Source organism: Anguilla anguilla, chromosome 4, assembly GCF_013347855.1.
Source record: "Anguilla anguilla isolate fAngAng1 chromosome 4, fAngAng1.pri, whole genome shotgun sequence".
Classification (NCBI taxonomy): Eukaryota; Metazoa; Chordata; class Actinopteri; order Anguilliformes; family Anguillidae; genus Anguilla; species Anguilla anguilla.
In genome coordinates, this window is record NC_049204.1 from 12101235 (window position 1) to 12120804 (window position 19570).

The 19570-nt window shown below is 44.9% G+C and overlaps 2 protein-coding genes across 3 annotated transcripts; both read left to right on the top strand.

Moving 5' to 3' along the window:
- Positions 1-252: 252 nt before the first annotated feature.
- Positions 253-9183, top strand: boka (BCL2 family apoptosis regulator BOK a). Its single transcript, XM_035416167.1, has 5 exons — positions 253-710; positions 1197-1549; positions 2752-2880; positions 6047-6210; positions 8177-9183. Exons 2-5 carry the CDS (start codon positions 1318-1320, stop codon positions 8300-8302), a joined length of 651 nt encoding a protein of 216 aa, XP_035272058.1. The 5' UTR covers positions 253-710; positions 1197-1317; the 3' UTR covers positions 8303-9183.
- Positions 9184-12036: 2853 nt separating this feature from the next.
- atg4b (autophagy related 4B, cysteine peptidase) lies at positions 12037-19518 on the top strand. 2 transcript variants are annotated; one of them, XM_035415710.1, is made up of 13 exons: positions 12037-12191; positions 13166-13267; positions 14045-14116; positions 14488-14589; positions 15085-15186; positions 15429-15501; positions 16417-16496; positions 16640-16833; positions 17286-17364; positions 17594-17739; positions 17993-18049; positions 18295-18388; positions 18653-19518. In XM_035415710.1, the coding sequence occupies exons 1-13, from the start codon at positions 12182-12184 to the stop codon at positions 18724-18726; spliced, it is 1185 nt and encodes a 394-aa protein (XP_035271601.1). In that variant the 5' UTR covers positions 12037-12181; the 3' UTR covers positions 18727-19518. The 2 variants fall into 2 exon arrangements, with proteins under 2 accessions (XP_035271601.1, XP_035271602.1); XM_035415711.1 differs by having other exon boundaries at positions 14491-14589.
- Positions 19519-19570: the final 52 nt, after the last annotated feature.

The following is a 19570-nucleotide window of genomic DNA, read 5'->3' on the forward strand; positions in this document are numbered from 1 at the left end:
GACCATAAAAGGGACTTTGGCACCAACTAAAAAGGTTACATATGTCATTATGATTGTCATGTTACATTTACAGCATAATTCAGTATGCTCATATGTTACATCGCAATTACCTTGTTTTGAAGAGGTCATTTGTTCTTTATTGGCTACCGGATTTCACCGGTAGGCTACTTGCTCATGAGGGAATGCCTACATGAATTTAGTAGTAGAGGTTCTATGTATCTGCGAAGGCGGAGCCGCATCGAACACATTACCATTGTTATCTCCGCCTCCGAAACAAGCGGAGTGATTTTCCTTAGAAGGAAACTATAGTTGAAAGTAAACGGTTTACTCTGTACTGCCCCTGGTATGGGTTGCAACCCAAATTTAGCAGCGCAGATCAACAAACGTTAACGCGGTGCAAGTAGATAAGAAAGCGGGTGGTCTTGCAGACTTTGATTTTTGGAATTTACTTTCTTAAACGAGATTACTCACCCCCGAAGCTATTAGCTAACGATGGTGCACGTATGAGGACCTTACGTTGAATATCAATTCGTTTAGTGGTAGATTTTTTAAATCGTGCCCTCTTATTTTTCTTTTCATTCATACAAAACCATTCAGGAGGTGTCACGCTCCTGAAAAATGTGCCAATGAGACTGAAAGATTGCAGCCTGGCAGATAACCTCCCAGGTCATCGTGGCGCCTGTCAATTTGAGTGGGCACGAACTCTGGAGGTAAGATAAAACTTAGGTTTCCTTAGAATAACGACTCCTAATTCAGTTAAATATTTGCATTTATTTTACAGTTTAGTTAGCATGCCTTATCGTAATCCTGTGCTTTCTTGTTTATTTGCAAGCTAACATTATTCGAAAGCACTTTAGCTTATTGCAATGCGAAATAAAATTCAGCGGCGTTGTCAATTAACACCAACGCGAACATGCTCTTCTCCGCATCGTGCATGTCGTTGTGAACAATATCTGTTTTTTGTGGTTGGTTCTGTATTTAAGCTAAATATCGTTGTACCTACGGCTATTTATACTTAGCCTATATTTTATCAACTGAAGAATCTACGGAATAGATTTCAGAAATTATTCACAAATTAGTTGTAGCCTATGTTCGTAAATTGTTTTTGTGTTTTGTTTTCTTGGGTCATCGAGGCGTTTTGTAAATGAACTAGTGGAAATTAATCTGAGGCTAACATAAATGCATATCTTCTGCAGGGAGACCTTGCTCTTAGTGGGAAACGCCCCCTGTGTAAGGAAAAACGTGGTGATACAGAAGACCATACACGGTGATTAAGGTGGTGGTTTGGGGCTGGTAGTTGTTTGTGTTTGACTGCATATGAAGGGCATGGAGATGTTGCGCCGCTCTTCAGTGTTCGCAGCTGAAGTAATGGAAGTGTTCGACCGCTCCCCGACTGACAAAGAGCTGGTGTCGCAGGCCAAGGCGCTGTGCAGAGACTACATCCACTCTAGGCTGAATCGGGCTGGTATAGGCTGGTCTAAATCCGAACAGAGCCCGTCGGCATCTGGAGGACCGCAAGGAGAGGTATCCTCAGTTCTCCTTTGGTTAGGTAAGTCAGTGATCCAAGTGAATTTTTTCAGGCATAGCCTGTAGCCGACAGTTTCTTAGTCACCTTCCATTTGCCTATCTCTGCTCCTAATTACCACCAACTGAAGGGAGTCTTCCCACCCAGGAATACACTAAAAAGTATTTAAAACCGAATTAAAGATATTTGTGCAATGCCATTTCCCACCTTCCTCAAATTTTGTGTGGCAGGCAGTCATATGAACCGTGTTACTTTTCTACCACACATGCTTGTTTCGACACATTTTCCTAAAGCAGATGTTGTAGCATTTACAGTAAATGCAGTCCAGATGAAAAATCCTGCATGCTGCCACATATCCTGCAGTGTTGCAGACTGTTTGAGCCTTATAAAACATTTGCATATGCGGTGTGCTAATGATCAAGGCCAGTTCGGAGGCATGCACTGACTGATGCTGTTTGCCAGACCTTCCCCTTGATGTTCATTGTCTGCCTTGAACAAAAGCTCCTAGCACTCACCCTCAGTGCTGTACATAAGGAGGAAGTGTGCAAGAGCCACCAATGGCATTTGCTTTCTTGCACTGTCACTGTGAGAAAAGCAGATCTTTTTGTCTGGATTGACTGTTTTCAGTGTCATGCCTAAACTCTCATTACCCAGCACGCCGATGCTTCATTGCTACAGGCATGTGAAGGTGATGCTCATTTGCAGTTAAAGTATTTTTACAGCCTCCTTAACATTTTCTGTGGTGACTTCTTCACACTTCAGTTGTATTCTGCCTTCCCCAACATCATGCGTGAAATTTAACAGTTCGGTAAGTGGTTTGAGACAGCTTGCTGAAAGGAACGTGTGGTCATCCGTGTTCTCACCAAACTGCTGCACAAGAAACTTTCTTTCCTGAAAAGAATAGAATTGAGTAGTCTGTCAGTTGAGACCACCAGAATGATCTTTCTGTGAGTGCTGGCATTTGGACAAAACAGGACAAAATCAGCAAAAGATAGGCCTCCTAACTTTGATGCAGAATGTCTGTTAACCGTTCCATACGGTCTTTCTTACAGTTTCCATACGATCACCTTTTTCTTCATAACCTGTACCTTTGACGCTGATAGTTCATTTGCTCTACCCATTTGCTTGACAGTGGTGTCTGTGTTGTCATACGCATATGCTAAGGGCTGCAGCATAGCAGAATGGCAGCTCATTGGCTCATTCCCTCCGTGCTCCCCGTTCCCCAGGCGACGAGCTGGAGTACCTGAGACCCAACGTCTACCGCAACGTGGCGCGGCAGCTGAACATCACCGTGGCCTCGGAGAGCGTGGTGTCCGATGCCTTCCTCGCCGTGGCCTCCGAGATCTTCTCAACTGGTAAGCCTGTTCAGGGGAAGCGTCCATGTCTGAAGATGTGTGCCTGTGCTGTTTGTAATTTGAACAGCTGGTCTTTCTTCTTGACCAAACAAGCAGCAGTTGGTTTATGCTAAATATTTTTCAGTTGAGAGATCACTGAACACATCACTGAAGAACGGTGAAACGAAATACCCAAAATGGCCGTAGATCAGTGCATCCAGCCTTGTTCCAGTGCAGCAGGTTTTCTTAACACATCTGATTTATTGGACGTAACAAATGGTGTTCCAAGGTAAAAATGGACATTATGACATTTTCGTGTACACATTCAGACAATGCTATTGTAGTCATGAGGTGTCTAGTGGAAAATTCCAAGAGCGCCATGGAATTTCTGCTTTCTGCACAATCAATCTTTCTTTGCACGGTCTTTCTTGTTGCTGAGGGACCTACTGAAACCACTCCTGTAGTTTTTGATACATTTGCATTCCGGGTTAAGGGGATGCAGAATAACCCTCTTGGTCCAGTAGTACTTCAGAAAAGTTACAGTTTTCTAAAAACATATCCATGTCCCTTCAGATAATGCTTTGGCTATAGATGAAACCAGTGATACTTTAAAATCCATTAAGACCCTGCTCCATGAAATGGTGATCTACTCTCTTTAGAAGCCATTGAAAGACAAGTCATGAATAGCAGGAACTCCAGAGGATGCCTATGACCGTGTCCTCACCAACATGCTTACCTGGCCATAGCTTTGCTGAGCATGCACTTCTTCAAAAACCTGCATCGAACAGCCAAGGAATGTCAAGAGTGATCTTATCTGAACTTGTGCTGTTAGGAGAGTTTGGCTGGAGCTTTCATTTTCCTTCCTCCACGCTGTCATTCCTTATCAGTGCAGCAGGGTTTATGTCACGGTCTTGTGTACACAAGCAAAACTTGGTGTTGCTTGACGGCATGATGCATCGTTGCTTAAATGGGCCTGTTGCCCTTTGTCAGCATTGAAGCCTCTCAGTAGCGGACATATGCGAGTGGGAAGAACAGCAGAACACAGAGAAACTTGTCATGGTGACTGTGCATTGCATTCCAGCCTTTACAATTTGATAAGCAAAAAAAGAAGGAAATGCCAAAACTAGAATGATAAAAGTAATATTAGCCATTCCATTCGGTATTTGCGGACAGTATGAGTTGCCAGTAACAGCAATTACAAGCAAGCAATCATACAGATTGACTCTATGTAAATATTTAAATTGAAAAAATACTAATAGCATCCTTAACTGGTCAGAATAGCAAACTACAGACACGGACTTCGGACTTACAGACACTTCATTTCATTTGACATTTGTGTTGGTCTCACTCTAATGATTTGAATACAAATGGCCACATAGTTCCTGAATGATGAGTTCCTCTGTCTGTCTCTCGCATTACAAGAGAATCATATGACCATTTCTGTCTTAGCTACTACTAAGCCGCAGCGTTGGAGGTTCCGTTCAGTAGCAGAGTGGAGCCCGTTGCTGTGGCTAGCCTAGCGCCTCCCCTCCCCACCTGCCCTGCTCTGCTCTGTGAAGAGGAAGTCGTGGGAGGCTGCATGTCTCGCTTCGCCTCGACCACAGTGTTTACTTCTGGCCCTGCGCTGGAAGCCTTCGCCCACTCTTCATCTCGTTTCGTCCCTCCCACCGCGGGGTCTCTTTTCAACCCCCCGCCCACAGGGTCTGCCCTGAGTGCGAGCTCCTCCGAGTTTGGGAACGTGGACTCCTCTCTGTGGAAGTGGAACTGATGTTAGTCGAGCTTGTGAAGGCTAGTGTGTGTGTGGACAGGACCTGGGGCTCGGTGCTCTCACCTAGGTCCCTGGTGACCGCTGGAGACTGGGAGGCACCACAGTGGGTGGATGAGGGTGAAAGCTATTAACCGCAGTAATGGTACCACCCCAGGCGGGGAAGGACTTATCTGCACATCTACCCATGAGGGTGTCCCAAGAATTATAATCTGTTCTCTGGAAATGGTTTCCTGTGGTAGATTGCCTGAAAACCCACAGAAATGTTTGTAGCCATGACAACAAGGTTTACTGGAAATTTGACACTGTCTGACGCAGGATTGGACATCTCCTAGAAAAGAGAATCTGCCCTGTTTGAACGGATCCTTCTTCTTTTTTGTCTGAACTCCCTACCATACATGGTCAATTAGATCAATTGGTTATTTCAAATAAACGCATAAACTTGATAAAGGTCTGCTGTCTGGGGAAGGGAATGTGCCCAAATATGGAATATTGTTGCACGCTCGGAGCGTGCCGCCTTTTAAAGCCTGTTGCGGTCGTGTTTTCATTTTCCTTTTGGGAATCGCTGGCGGGTGAAAGCTCGCCTGCCGCTGGAGTTCCAAAACACTCAAATCCCCCTTAATGAAGGAACGGTGGACATAAAAGGGGTTTGCAGGCTCTCCGCTGTCTCGCATTGCACACGCAGCCCGGGTCTGGCTGAGACAGGCACGCACGCTCTATCCAGCCGCCAAGCCCCGTTTAACGCGCGGAAACTGCTGACCTCATGCGATTGTCATGAGCCCGCATTCCACTGTGGACACAAAAACAGCTTAATTGCGTTATTGGGCCGTGGCCTCACGGCGCCTTATGCAACCAGGAATGCTCCGCTGTAAGAGGAGGGGTAAGGGGGGGACACATCTTATGGAAAGCGTCTGCGGTGTTGGGAAGCTGGGAATAAAAGCTGTGGTTTTCCTCCGAGGCCGACTGCACCTCATTTGGGCGAAGTGCACTCTTTTAGTTTTTGCAGAACCCCGTGTTGAACCTTTTCTTTCTCCCAGTTAAACTTCAGTGCAACCTCACCATAATTTAAAAACAAACATCATTTTAACATGAATGGGTGTTAACGTTTAACGTTTCGGCACACAAGCAGTGCAAAGTGGAATTGAGACTATTGAGGGAGTGTGTGATTGGGGTAGACACAAAACAAGCACGTCATGGGCTCAAATTACTGAAAGGAATAGCATGTCTCTACACTTGCTTTGCAAACATCCCTCAGGCAGTGCGGCAATGAATGTACACACTGGTTAGTTGCAGCTCACACGCTGACAGATATTAAGGTGGTATAATGACTGTTTAACAATGGAGGGCGGCCATGCTTCATCCACTGCTGCTGGGAGGCGTTGGGACGCTGCAGCCTGTGAGTGTGTCGTGTCTCGTCCGCAGGTGTCACGTGGGGGAAAGTGGTGTCCCTGTACGCGGTGGCGGGCGCCCTGGCGGTGGACTGCGTGCGGCACGGCCACCCCGCCATGGTCCACACCATCGTCGACTGCCTGGGCGAGTTCGTGCGCAAGAGCCTCGTCTCCTGGCTGAAGAGGAAGGGCGGCTGGGTAAGAATCCCGCCGTCGCCGTGGGAACAGGTCTCCCTCTCCAGGTCGCCGCCGTTCAGGGCGCCTCCGCGGGGGAGCTGTGGGTCGAGGCGGTGAGGCCCAGCTCTGCTGAGAGTGGCGTGGGAATGTTTACCTTGCGTTCAGAGGCAGTGGGTTTGCAGCTGGTTCAGCTGTTCCTATACGGTATGCAGTATATACAAACAGTATCCAGCTCTGTACATCAGACAACGTGGAGATGCAGTGGTGTACTATTACTGGTAGTCAGGCGCTGCCAACGTCAGCGTTGCAGTTTTTCGGATGGCATGAGTCCATCCTTCAGTCATCTCCGTGTGCAGGAGGGATGATGTCATCGTTATTCCTCGTGGCTTTTTCAGCTGGCGCCCGCCGCCGCATCTAGCTTCAGGGCACGCCTGGCCGCGGCGTCCCCTAGGGCGCGGCCTCGGCCGTTTCTCCCGTTTGCTTTTCTTGAACTTTCGAATGCCCGCGTGCGGCCCTCTCAATTTAACCGTGCCCCTGAGGGACGGCCAGGAAGAAGGGCTCGAGACTTGCAGTCGACTGTGGGAAAGTTCCTGGACGGAAACCCGCTGTTCGTAGGTCCGGGTAGTTCCCTGTTTCTCTTGATTGCCGTGCCTGCGCTTCGTCAAGCCGATTGGACCGGTCGGCTGCGATAGTAATCCGCGGAATTTGCAATAAAGGTGAGCGGCCCGAATGCGCTGACTTGATGGTAATGGAGCTGGAGCGAGAGACAAACCCCAGAACACTTCCCTGTCCCCCCAGTCACCTAGATCCGACGCCGTTGCCAAGGCTGAAATTATTCATCTTATTATCACAAGGCTGCCCTTCTTCACACGGTCTGGCCCGTCCTCTTTAATAACGGTTATTTATGGAAGCAGAGCCGCGGTTCAAATCGAGGCGCTGCCGGAAAGGAGTGAACCGTGAGGGTTAGTATAGACACACAAAAAAAAAACGTGTGATAAAAATCCACAGAGCCACAGAGGTCCTAATAGTTGTGCTCTACGGAGAGCGTGGGAGGTGCCTGGCAGGTTAGAACGTTCTGCTCCACGCGAGCAGCAGGTCAGAGAACAAAGAGACGAACACAGGAAGGCTCCATTAGCCCATTTAGAGCCCTCAGACAGAGTAATTAAAACCAAACACGGGAGTGAAGATTGTTTTTCCTCCCCTGTCTCGGCATTTCATACCGATGGACAAAGCTAGCCCAGCATCACACAATGTCACACTGCCTTACCTGAGTACATATGCCTGAATGTAAAACATTTACATGGATTTGTTTACCTTTCACAAAGGTTTTTTTTAAATTTTATTCTTGGCCAGGTTTGAAAAATTAGACCAGAGAAATATTCCTATAACCGATCATAGTTGTTTCGTTTCCTGTATGTCACACATTCTCACTACATAGTATCTGAAGGTTTCCTGTAGCTCTGAGCGCGGTTCTGTGCACTGTATATCCCTTATTTCCTGCCTTGGTTTATTACTATAAACATGACCTTTAGTCAGCAATTTATGGTTAGATGTGATGTTCAGATAAAAACGTTTGGCTTTCCTGTCACGTATTTGTGTAATTTCACTATTGTACAGCATTCTGTTGACTAAAAAATAGTGGTATTGTAGTTTTGATTGACAACTCAAACATGGAATGCAGTTGATACTTTTTAAGCCAATGTTTTGAATATGTAGCTACGGAGACCAAACACGACTGAATACTGCTTCTGTAACAGGCTTTAGGAGCTGTAACCACTCTGATGTTAGTCAATGGTGGCCATCGAAGATACACATGGTCCTGCCATTCCTTACTGATATTGATATCTTTTAAATCTGTGTTGTGATGTTGATTCCCTCAACCAGGAATGGCCAGCGCTGCCATGAGGGTGTCCATAGTGTCGGGTCTGATCATTTGTGCATCTGAGAACAGTATGTGAATGCGGTCTCCTCCCCTCTCCTCTCATAGGCCGACATCACAAAGTGCGTGGTGAACACTGACCCCAGGTTCCGCTCTCACTGGTTGGTGTCGGCCGCCTGCACCTGCGTCCACTTCCTGAAGGCGGCGGTCTTCTACCTCCTGCGAGAGCGGTGAGGGCGTGGCCGGGGCGAAGAGCACCACGCGCGGTCCCCCTCGCCTCCGCTGAAGATGGCGACTTTACACCCGACACTTTACACCCGCCCCAGCTCACCCTGCCCCCTTTCCGTACGAAGACAGGGGTCCTCGCACGAGTCTCGCACAGGAGATACCGCTCAACTACTACTCGCTTGGCTTTCTACTGCTACCCTCGGCCAGGAGCACCTGCATCTGTTAGTCACCATTTTGCTTTTCCACGCCAAGGGCTTGCATTTCATTGGACGCGGTTAGTGTGACTTTCTCTTATAGAGATGAAACTGAGTAAGACTTAGAGACTCCACTCTCTGGCGCGGTTGCTCAGGCAGTGTGGGACCGTGCTTGAGCACCTTTGTTCTCAGAGGGCAATACACCATGGGGGAGAGGCTGATAAGAATGACCTTGGAAGACTCTTGATTGGAGCAGCCGAGGTTTGGCGCAAACTGAGGTCATCTGTAACGACTCTTACTATGGTTTTACTATGCGTAATTATGCATTATTATTAAAGGGGGACGTAGCGTGAAGACGAGTCTGCTGACTCTTTTTAGAAGAAAGCTTTGTCCTGTCTGAAGTGGTGGTAAAAAAACTGCCTGTGTGTGAATGCTGAATTGAAGATGCAGAGGTTGTGTCAGAGAACTGTGGCCCAGTGGATTGTACACTATGCCTTTCCTTCCTGTATTTAGAGGTTTTTTCTACTGGGATGCTTCTGCAGAACAATATGATTATGGGCCTCTGTAAGGAAGTTGACTAATGAATGTTTGTCTTCATTTCAAATGAATTTTATTCTATGAATAACTGTAAAACCACACACTTGGTATCCTATGAATGTCTCCAATAAAATACACATTTTTAATATCTTAAAACAATTGTTTTTTTTTTTATAGCAAGCATTCTAGACATCTGCGGGGGAAAACCTGTGTTTCTCTAGTTGTTTATGCTACAAACAAGTTTCCTTTTAAAGGATAGTATCATATCTTGTCTGAACATTCTAAGCTCGCTTGTTTAGATTTATATAACACTAGAGTTTAGTTCATCAGTCTCAGTGGTTGTAGATACTGCAGTGCACAGTTTTCCAGGAATGTCAACATTTTGAAAATGACCCTTACAACCATGGTTGTACACACTAATATCCTGTTAAATATATCCTGCTATCTTTGACAGGAAAGTCAAAGTGCAAGACAAAACAAATAGGATTCCCACCCTGAGAATTTGATGCGTCCCATCTGCAGCTGTGCAACTTGCACTGCATATTAGTGTAATTAGTGTGGTGCATTGCATGACATTCCACATGTCCAGTATGTCACACTTATAATTTGAATAATTCATTTAGAGTGGTCTTTATTAGCTTTTAAATTAGACTAACAGGTGATCATGTATATATAATCACATCTGGTTGGCAAAGTCCCTGGAGAAGAACATCTTAAAGGTGCAGTAAGTTTGTTGGAAAACACTTTTGTTCATGTTTGGTTAAATTTCCTTCACGTCCCGACAGATGTCAATAAATTAAAAGGTCTAAGAAAAAATCAGGTTTCTCTGACTGGCCCAGACTCTGAAATCAGCTGCTCCAAACTTCACCATGCTGGAAGTTGACAAAATATGAACAAACATGTTCTTGCAACAAACTTACATACTGCACCTTTAAATGGCTGTAACGTCATATAATCAGAATTGGCTAGACACATTTCCCTGATGACCAGCAAATGAGGAATAATAAAGAATCAATAGCAAGGTGAATAAGGAGCTTACGGTTCTGGAGTTGACAGCATGGGCTCCTATTGTACACCATCAAGGGCGACAAGGAAATGATCAGAGATGGAAAAATTCAAGCCCAATTCCATGCTGTCTGAGGACAACATGGTGATGACAGGAAAATGAGGAAAAAAAGACTGGTGTGGCCAAAATCTATACTGCTGCAGTGCAGAAAAAAAACCCTTCTTAAACATCCAAACAGGAAATAATCAGTGACCAGAATTATGAGATTTTGTTATGCAAGTTTCGTTCTTATACAAATTTAAGCTGGAATGAACTAGTCAGTATAGTTACATTTCAAACTTACAATTATGAATAGCTTTACAATTTGGAGGACTTGCTGCAGTGGCGACAGCATTGCAGTGTTTTAAGAAAGGCTGCCATCTACTGTTAAGATAATACCAACGCTTCCAACTCCTTTTGTTTTCTGTGCCTGCACCCCATACGGTTTGCACTCCCAAGTCATTGTACATAAAATTGGATACATTAGCACTGGCTGAAACATAGGGCTTCAGGCCCCTTCCACACTTGTCAAAACATGCTGCAGTCATCCCCATCCTAAAGAAATCCCACTTTACATAACATTTACAGGCATATCTGTAACCTCCTTTTGGGCTAAAATCCTTGAATGAGGATTTCATCTCACCAAAATCACATTGCTTCTGGGTTTCACACCATGCACACCACAGACACTGCCCTCAAAGCTGTCGATGACTTATTCTGAACATTCTCCTGTTATCTGAGAGCAGCTTTTGACGTGGTTGTCCATAACATTGTCCTGCCATGCTTTGAAAACACCATTGGAACCCCTGACACATCTCTACCATGATGTAAATCCTACCTCACCAACAGACAACACTTTGTATGACCACAAGTCCAATGTCTTCCCTGTCAATTAAGGAGTCTGCCAGGGCTCAGTACTCAGACCCCTTCTGTTTATCTGCTATACCTTACCCCTGGGGAAAATTATTCACCAGCATGCATTTTATTTGAATGCGACATTGACGACTCCTAAATTTACATAAATACTAAATGTGTCCCTGCTCCTCTTCCCCCCTTCCTTGATTAATGGTGTCACTAAAATTAAGGCCCGGATGAGATCAAACATCTTGAAGCTCAACTGTGGAAAAAAAAACACCATCAAAATGTGGCACATTTTTGCTGTCATGAACTAGTTGGTTGCAGTATTACTGTGGCTGTTTGCATCACCTCCTCTATGGGTATTCATCTGACTTTACTGCGAAAATGGTGTGAATTATTTTATAGTTCATATACAAAACAATTAGCATTTTCTTTTATTCACAAGAAATATATTGGCAATGTCAAATCTTCAGATTAAGCATTTTTATGCTGTAATTTCACAGCACATGTAAGTAAAGGTTCACAGAGCAACCTAGGTAGTGTGCTTGTTCAGACCAGAAGGTTCGGTTGCCCTTACTTAAATATACCAGCTGATGTCCCTGTGGAGCTGTTCGGCCACGTTTCGTTATTTCTAACATGTTCGTTTGCACAATCACGGATTAAATCAGCATGTGATCTTTTACTTACTGGCATGCTTTTGGTTTAATTAATGACTGAGCCATACGTGTGGATTCTGCTTTACAAACAGCCTAATTTTAGTCCCTCGTTTAGATAGCAGACATTTCAGTTTTGTCCACTGCCTGCACGTTCTTATGTATCTGGGAAGTCAAGATGGCTAGAAGCTACACAAACGAGGCAAGCATGTAATAATTCAACAGCAACCAGCTGTCTGGGGCTGGGGTATTTGGGTCTTCGGATGGGTCAACACTTTCGCAATATGCTCTGAGGAAAGCAGATACGACCGCTAGTCATGGGACACTGCTGTCTAGACAATTTCTGCAGAACTTCCTGTTTACTAACGCTCACCCAGCGTTTGTTCTGGACACGCGTAATGTAACGTCACTGTTGCTTATTATTATAATTGGCTAGAAAATCCAAGTCCCGTCCAAATGGCTGCTGTGATTGGAAACTGTAAAGCTAACAGCGCCTCTTTCGTCATCTGAATACCTATCGCTTTCTAAACGGTGCTGCCTATTGGTCACATTCAGTTTGCATTGTTCCCCTAACAAGGTAGGGTGAGTCACTGACGGGATGGATGCAGGTAAGAGAGATTCCACAGGATTTCTTTTTTCACCTAACGTTACATGACAAGACACTGGTATGAATATGACTTTTGATTTCGTGTTAGGCTTTATAATATAGTGTCAGTCACATGTGTGCTTAATGTTTGAAGCTAAAGGTCTTAGCTTGCTAGCTAGCCTATAGCGGGTGCATTGTAGGCTAGCTAGCTTTAGCTCTGCATTCGCCTTTAAATGAAAGATAATTCAGTGATGTACTGAATAGGTGAATGTCGCTGACGACACTTGTCCTTGCCAGAGGTATGTCCTCACTCTGGCCCAGTCTGACTCAGCCGCTCATCGGCTGTGATCATAAAGTGCGCTAGATAGCTAGCCAGTTAGCAGGCTAGCGAGCTAGCTACATGACACAGCTGAAGGCTGCTGTCCTGTTTTAAGACAGCCATCACATTGCCTTCTCCCCTCTTAGGTTCCTAAACATTTAGAAAAGTTAGGCAACCAGACTACGGTAGCTGCGATAAATAGATGATTCCAAGTCACTTAACGCAGTTTAAATCTGAGTCTCGAATGCACCGTATAATTAAGCAGGTAGTTTTTTAATATTCAGAAAACTTATTTCCTTTGTAACTCTGTATTTTAATTTAATTAAGTTAAAACATTCTGTTTTATCCTTTAAATAGACCGTTAGTATATTAGTATAAATATTCACACTTTATACACCCCTCCTCCCCAATAAATAAATAAACAAATCGATAAATAATTTAGTTGCTGTCAGTAAAGCGCTATAGGCATTCTTTCATCGCCTGGTAACTAGTGCCATTTTATTCTAATTTTTATTTTTTGTCTTTTGAACAACATGGTGCATTCTTCGGCACTTGCACAGTATTTGCATTTAACTCTACAGTGAGATCGGATCTTGGACTCGCATTATTCCTGTGTCGAATTGTAGAAATGTCCCCTCGAGTTAGGGTGCAATAAATGCACACTGCTTCTGTTTCAGCTACTCTCACTTACGACACACTGCGTTTCGGAGAGTTTGAAGATTTCCCCGAGACAGCAGAGCCGGTTTGGATTTTGGGCAGGGAGTTCAGCGCACTCACAGGTACTGGCGTTCAGGGTGAAATATTACTGATGGTGTAGCCAAACCAGGCATGGCTTTCTGTGTAAGAACTCTGAAGTAGAACTGAATTAGCATTCGCTTAGCGTTGCCCAACGCGGCTGCATTCCTTGTAAGCTGTACAATAGTAAATGTAATTTTAACTATGTTGGTTCAGATTTTCATATTGATCATGCTCTGTGCTAAATACACTGGAATAATTTGGCGGAAATGCATTCAATATATGTCTTTATCAACTTGTGTGTGTGTGCGTGTGCTGACCTAGTGCAAACGCTATTTGGCTTATTAAAAAACAGGAACCATTCAACGGGATGTAATATCATTATTTTGACTCTGATGCAGAGATTTGTCTTGTAGTCTTTTCATTTATCAGTTATTGTTTTTTTTTACCATATTCAGCTGGTGTGTCTACATGTTCCTAATGACCCTTTTTTTTTTTGGGCTATCCAATACCTGACAAGCAGGTTCCTTTGAAAACAATTGTTGGTTTTTTGTTGAGGTCTCAGTGTCTCAACAACCACAAAAGGTTTCAGATAAATTCTAACTACTTACAGGTCTGAATTGTTGCCGTTGACTGTATTATTAGGAATTTAAATCATAAAGCTTCATTTGGGTTTTTGCTGTAGCTTTTTGTAGAAATGTACACATTTCAGACAGAAAAAAGGTGTTTGCGTGGATCTTGGTTGCTACATATTTCATGGACGCAAAGCTATTGGACTTGCTCATGATTTAAAAAATATATTTTCTATATTTATGTTGTAGAGAAGGATGATATACTGTCTGATGTTGCATCACGCCTGTGGTTCACTTACAGAAAGAACTTTCTGCCCATTGGTGAGTGACATTATTAATCAAGTTATATAAATAAACATTTATAGAATACATCAAATTAATTGTATATCAGGACCATGTAACTGGAGAGGGTGTTTCTGCAGTACTCTCATAATTCTGAATTAGGATTTTCCTTTGTTTGCTGCTTACACCTCATCACAAGTTTGCGAGTCACTAAAATGAAAATAGTGTTAAGTAGCCTATATAAATATGTAGCCCCTACTTAAATTTATTTGTGAACACAGTGCCATGGAATGTTCTGTTATTTATTTATACAATGAAGTTTTGGATACAGTGTTATGTGCTTACATAACCCTAGACAAAGCCCATGTCCTTTGAAAGATAATATAAGCTGTTTATGGATTGTCTTGCTGCAGGAGGAACGGGACCCACATCCGATACCGGCTGGGGCTGTATGCTGCGGTGTGGGCAGATGATCTTAGGCGAGGCCTTGGTCTGCAGGCACCTAGGCCGAGGTGCGTCTCCTCAAAAAGAAATCCACGGATTAGTGTTTTATTTCCTGTAGAATAAGGTGTTTAGGACAAACCAGAATATCATCCTGCATTAACATCCCAACTCCGGTTTCCTTCCACAGTCCAAAGACATGCAGGTTCGGTTAACTGGAGAGTCTAAATTGCCCCTGTATGTGTATGAGTGTGTGAGTGGCTGGTGTGTGTGCCCTGTGATGGACTGGCGAACTGTCCAGGGTGTATTCCTCCCTCTCGCCCAATGCATGCTGGGATAGGCTCCAGCACCTCCCATGACCCTGACCAGGTATAAGTGGGTTAGATAGTGAATAGATGGATGGATTAACATCCAGTGATCCAACATGTATTGTTCCATATAGAATCTACTGTACAGAATTGTTAAAGATATCTAGGTTAGAGGTGTTAATTTATTGCCTTTGGCAGGTATCCAGGTGCCCCCTTAAGTTTTGTTTTTGACAGTGATTATGTCTTTGGGCTGTTTAGACTGGAGGTGGGTAAAAGGACGGAAACAGAAAGAAGAATACTTCAACATACTCAATGCTTTCATCGATAAGAAGGACAGTTACTACTCTATACATCAGATTGGTAAGTAAATGGAAAACGCACTGTTTTACAGGTCTGAGAAGTCAAACTATAATAACTGTAACCGGAAGTAAATTGAATAGATACATTAACAAAATGTTTTTTTAATTGATTTTATGTCAGGAAGCGGTGGTCAGTATTTGAGTTTTTTTTGTAATGGCTGATTTATGTTCTACAAAGCACACACTCAGCAGTGCTTTTTTCTCAGTGGATGAATAGATTTTTAGTGATGTTTTCCACTGCAGCCCAGATGGGAGTTGGAGAAGGAAAGTCCATTGGCCAGTGGTATGGACCGAACACGGTGGCACAGGTTCTCAAGTAAGAGTTTTTAAGATTTATCTTTTTACTTTGCTCCGAGAGCACAGTTGAGCATAGGTGAACCATCCACACACATCCATTCATCCATCCATCCATTATCTATACCTGATTATCCTGAGCAGGATAGCGGGGGGTGCTGGAGTCTATCCCAGCGTTCATTGGGCGAGAGGCAGGAATACACCCTGGACAGGCCGCCAATCTATCGCAGGGCAACCATCCACACAGATCTTATCAAATATCCCCTTGGCTTCTGTGTGTGGTGCACCAATGGTCCAATGTCTAATCCTGACCATTGACTGGCCTCGCAGAGTGGTGCATAATTGATTGTAGTGTTGCCCTTCCCGGGGGGGGGGGGGGGGTTCACTTGGCAGGATCGTCTTTGCTTCATCGTACACCAATGGAGACCAGTGCAGTTCCTGTAGGCTTGTAGGCATATTCCTGTGCATGCAATGACTGTACGGCAGAGCTGGTGGACTGCAGAGGGAAAACAAATGTGGCTGTGTAACAGTCGTTTTCACTTCACTGCTCATTTAAGACTTGCAAATGAATGGAGTGTCCGGTACTCTATAGGCTGGCTCTTGCTGTAATAAGGTCAGTGTAATTGTCCAGGTTGTGCCTGTCTCAACCACATTTGCTTCTTTCTCTGCAACATGCAAACAATATATTCAGTTTTAATACATATTTTGTCTACAGAACTCACCATGTCTTTCATTTATATTCTTTTGGCCTATAGAAGAGCACCAAAAGCATAACAACTGGCAAGACATGCCTTGGCATGCCTGTGCTCTTCTGAATTGAGATGATACTGGCTTCAGAATATGGCATTCTAGATTGGCAATGGAATCGCTGATAATAATTTGTTTAATTACTAATGAAAGGTAGAGTCTGAGCTTTTGCCCATTTATCTTCCCCTAGGAAACTATCTGTGTTCGACACTTGGAGCCGATTAGCTGTGCACGTTGCCATGGACAACACCGTGGTCATTGAGGAAATCAGTGAGTCTTCTAATTCATCAAGCAGTCCATACTCTTGCTTCCCGCTAGCAGAAATGCAAAAGAGAACCCAATGTGGGTTGGTGGCAGGGGAGAGGGGCTTAAGACGCCCGTGAGCTGACGACCTGGCCTTTCCCGTGTCCCAGAGCGGCTGTGTATGCCCTGGCTGGACTTCGCGGGGGCGGCGTGCACGGGGGCGGGGCTGGAGCTGAACGGCTGCCTGGAGGGGGCCTGCGCCCTGGGGGAGGAGGAGACTGCACTCTGGAAGCCGCTGGTGCTGCTCATCCCCCTGCGGCTGGGTCTGAGCGACATCAACGAGGCCTACATCGAGACTCTGAAGGTACGGCTGGCACACAGGCCTGCATGGGGACACTGGGGATAGGGTTTCTGCACTTACTGTACACAAGCCTATGTGGACAACACTGAAGGTATTGTTCTCACACTTGTATAGGCTTAAATGGAGACACTGATGTTATTGTTCTCACACTTGCATAGGCTTAAATGGAGACACTGATGGTATGGTGGTCACACTTGTACAGTCCTGTACTAAGCAGTGATGGTGACAGTCAGTTTTGAATTGGCTGAAATGGAATTGCCTCACACTCTGGATGGGGACATGTAGTAGTAGTAAGGCTAACAGGCTTAAAAACTCAGACCCAACTGAAGTCTGCTGGAAGGTAGATGTACGGGTGTTGAGACTTTAATAAAATTCAGGATGCAATATCGGCAAAAACTGAGTGATTCACTTTGATCTGAGTAAAGACTAAACTCTTTTTCTCCATGGAACACCAGCAATGCTTCATGTTGCCTCAGTCTCTGGGAGTCATCGGCGGGAAACCCAACAGCGCGCATTACTTTATCGGCTTTGTGGGTGAGTACGTACCGAGCGCCTGCGTGACTCCCTGAGCGGGGTGGGCAAATATCCCAAACTGCATATTTTGTCATCCGTATTTGCTTTCTTGATTTCTGTAAACTGGACCCTATTTGTGTGTAACCCCCTCATAATTTCTTAATTTTTGCTGCCTGGCAGTTAATAGGGTTCATCAGTGTTGTCTTGCCCAAAGTGGTTGTTCTTAAAACTCCCCGTCACACTTCTGCAGGAGAGGAACTCATTTATTTGGACCCCCACACCACTCAGCCGGCGGTGGAGCCGTGTGAAGATGGCCAGGTCCCCGACGACACGTACCACTGCCAGCACCCGCCCTGCCGCATGCACATCTGCGAGCTGGACCCCTCCATTGCAGTGGTACGCTCCATTACAAAAGTGGCAGAGCTGGGATGTACCACAGGCGGAGGCGGGGGTGGGGGGGTGAATATTGTTAAAATGGGCAGCTTTCCCGCAGCGATGCGATTATGCTCTACTCATTTAACACACAAAGTGGAGGGCATATAGCACCAGTGTCACAAACCTTGAAGGCCCTGTGTTGGTCAGAGCTGGCGTCCTGTGTGGGATGGCATTCCTGGCGCCCCATGCTAAAGTAGTTCTGTCTCCTGCCTAGGGCTTCTTCTGCAGAACAGAGGATGACTTTGATGACTGGTGTCTGCGCATTCGCAAGGTGGGTCAGCTGCTGGCAAAGTACGGCCCGGCGCACGGAGCCAAATGATAAATCGTGATCAGTAAATGTTAAGTGGAAAGCTCTGTTCGAAGCCAGCGGAGGCGACTGGCGTTGGGGAGGAAAGCGAGGGCTTACTCGGCAGTTTTGTCCGTGCGCCCGCATGCGGCCTCGTGCCAGGCTCAGAGTTGGCGGTGTCTGCGGGATGCTGTGCGCGAGCGCTAACCCGGGTGTCCCCTGTCCCACAGCTGTCCTGCAGTAAGGAAGGGCTGCCCATGTTCGAACTGGTGGACAGCCAGCCGTCCCACCTCATCAACACAGACGTGCTCAATCTCACTCCAGGTCAGTGGCACACAGGCCTCTATAGTCTGTGGGGGATGGGCGTTCTACTACATCTATTTTATTGAGTTGGTGCGTCAAACTTTGGTCATAGTTGACAGGAACCTGGTTTTCCAAAAGCAATCGCAGGCCTTGATGTAAACGTGGGCGGTTTAATTTGATGACCATTAAAAATTGAGGAGGAGAACGTTGAGGGATGTCGATCCAATCTGGAACGACCCTGTTATTTCTGCCGCTCTGACCCTGATCCCTGTCCCTCTACTACAGATTTCTCAGACTCGGACCGGCTGGAGCGGTTCTTTGACTCGGAGGACGAGGAGTTTGAGATCCTGTCGCTTTGAGGGAGGTGGGGGGGGAAGAGGGGTGCCTCCTTTGGTACACTACAGAGGACTACGTTTGGCAGCGGAGGGGGAAAGGGGACTGTCTCATAACCATGGCGCAATCGTCCAACCTCACCTTCAGCATAGCTTCCTCCAACTGGCTACAGACTCTGCTTTTACGTCAACAAACAAGACTTACATTTCCTGATGGAAGCTGTTGGGAAATTACCATTGCCTTTTTGGATTTATTTTTTATTGTATTAAGTTTACAATTTGCACATCAAATATGTTTTTATTTTCTATATGCATATATAAACAAAAAATGAAGGAACAAAAGAGCGGAGATGTCTTGTTGGTGTATATCCGGCAGCATTGTATCCCAATAAAGTGTCCTGTTACAACAGTGTCCGTTGGAGATGGTGCCTTGGCTGTAATGACAGCAGCACAAGGCAACCTAGGTATGCAAGGTTTTTCACACAAAATGTTTTGACTTTTAACCACTTTGAAACTTAATATTTATTTTAAGGCTAAATTACCATAACCATCTTTTGCATTCGATACGATCAGAAAGTTAATTCATCCCTTATGAATTGTGACTTGCTTTGCTGGTCTGTATCAAAGCTAAATTGAGAGGTTTGTTCAGGATATGTTTATACAATGTGTTCAAAGAAATGAATGATTGTAGCAGAGAGGTGTGTTTTAGCTTGACTGTCAGTTTCATTGAAAGCTGTCCATATTTAAAATGTTTCCATATTTGTTCCATTCCCAGCAAAGGTACTGTAAATAAGATAAAATGTTGCTTTGAAAACTTTATTTACATATCTGTGCATTAGCTGGACAAACTAACAGAATATAGATGCAAAAC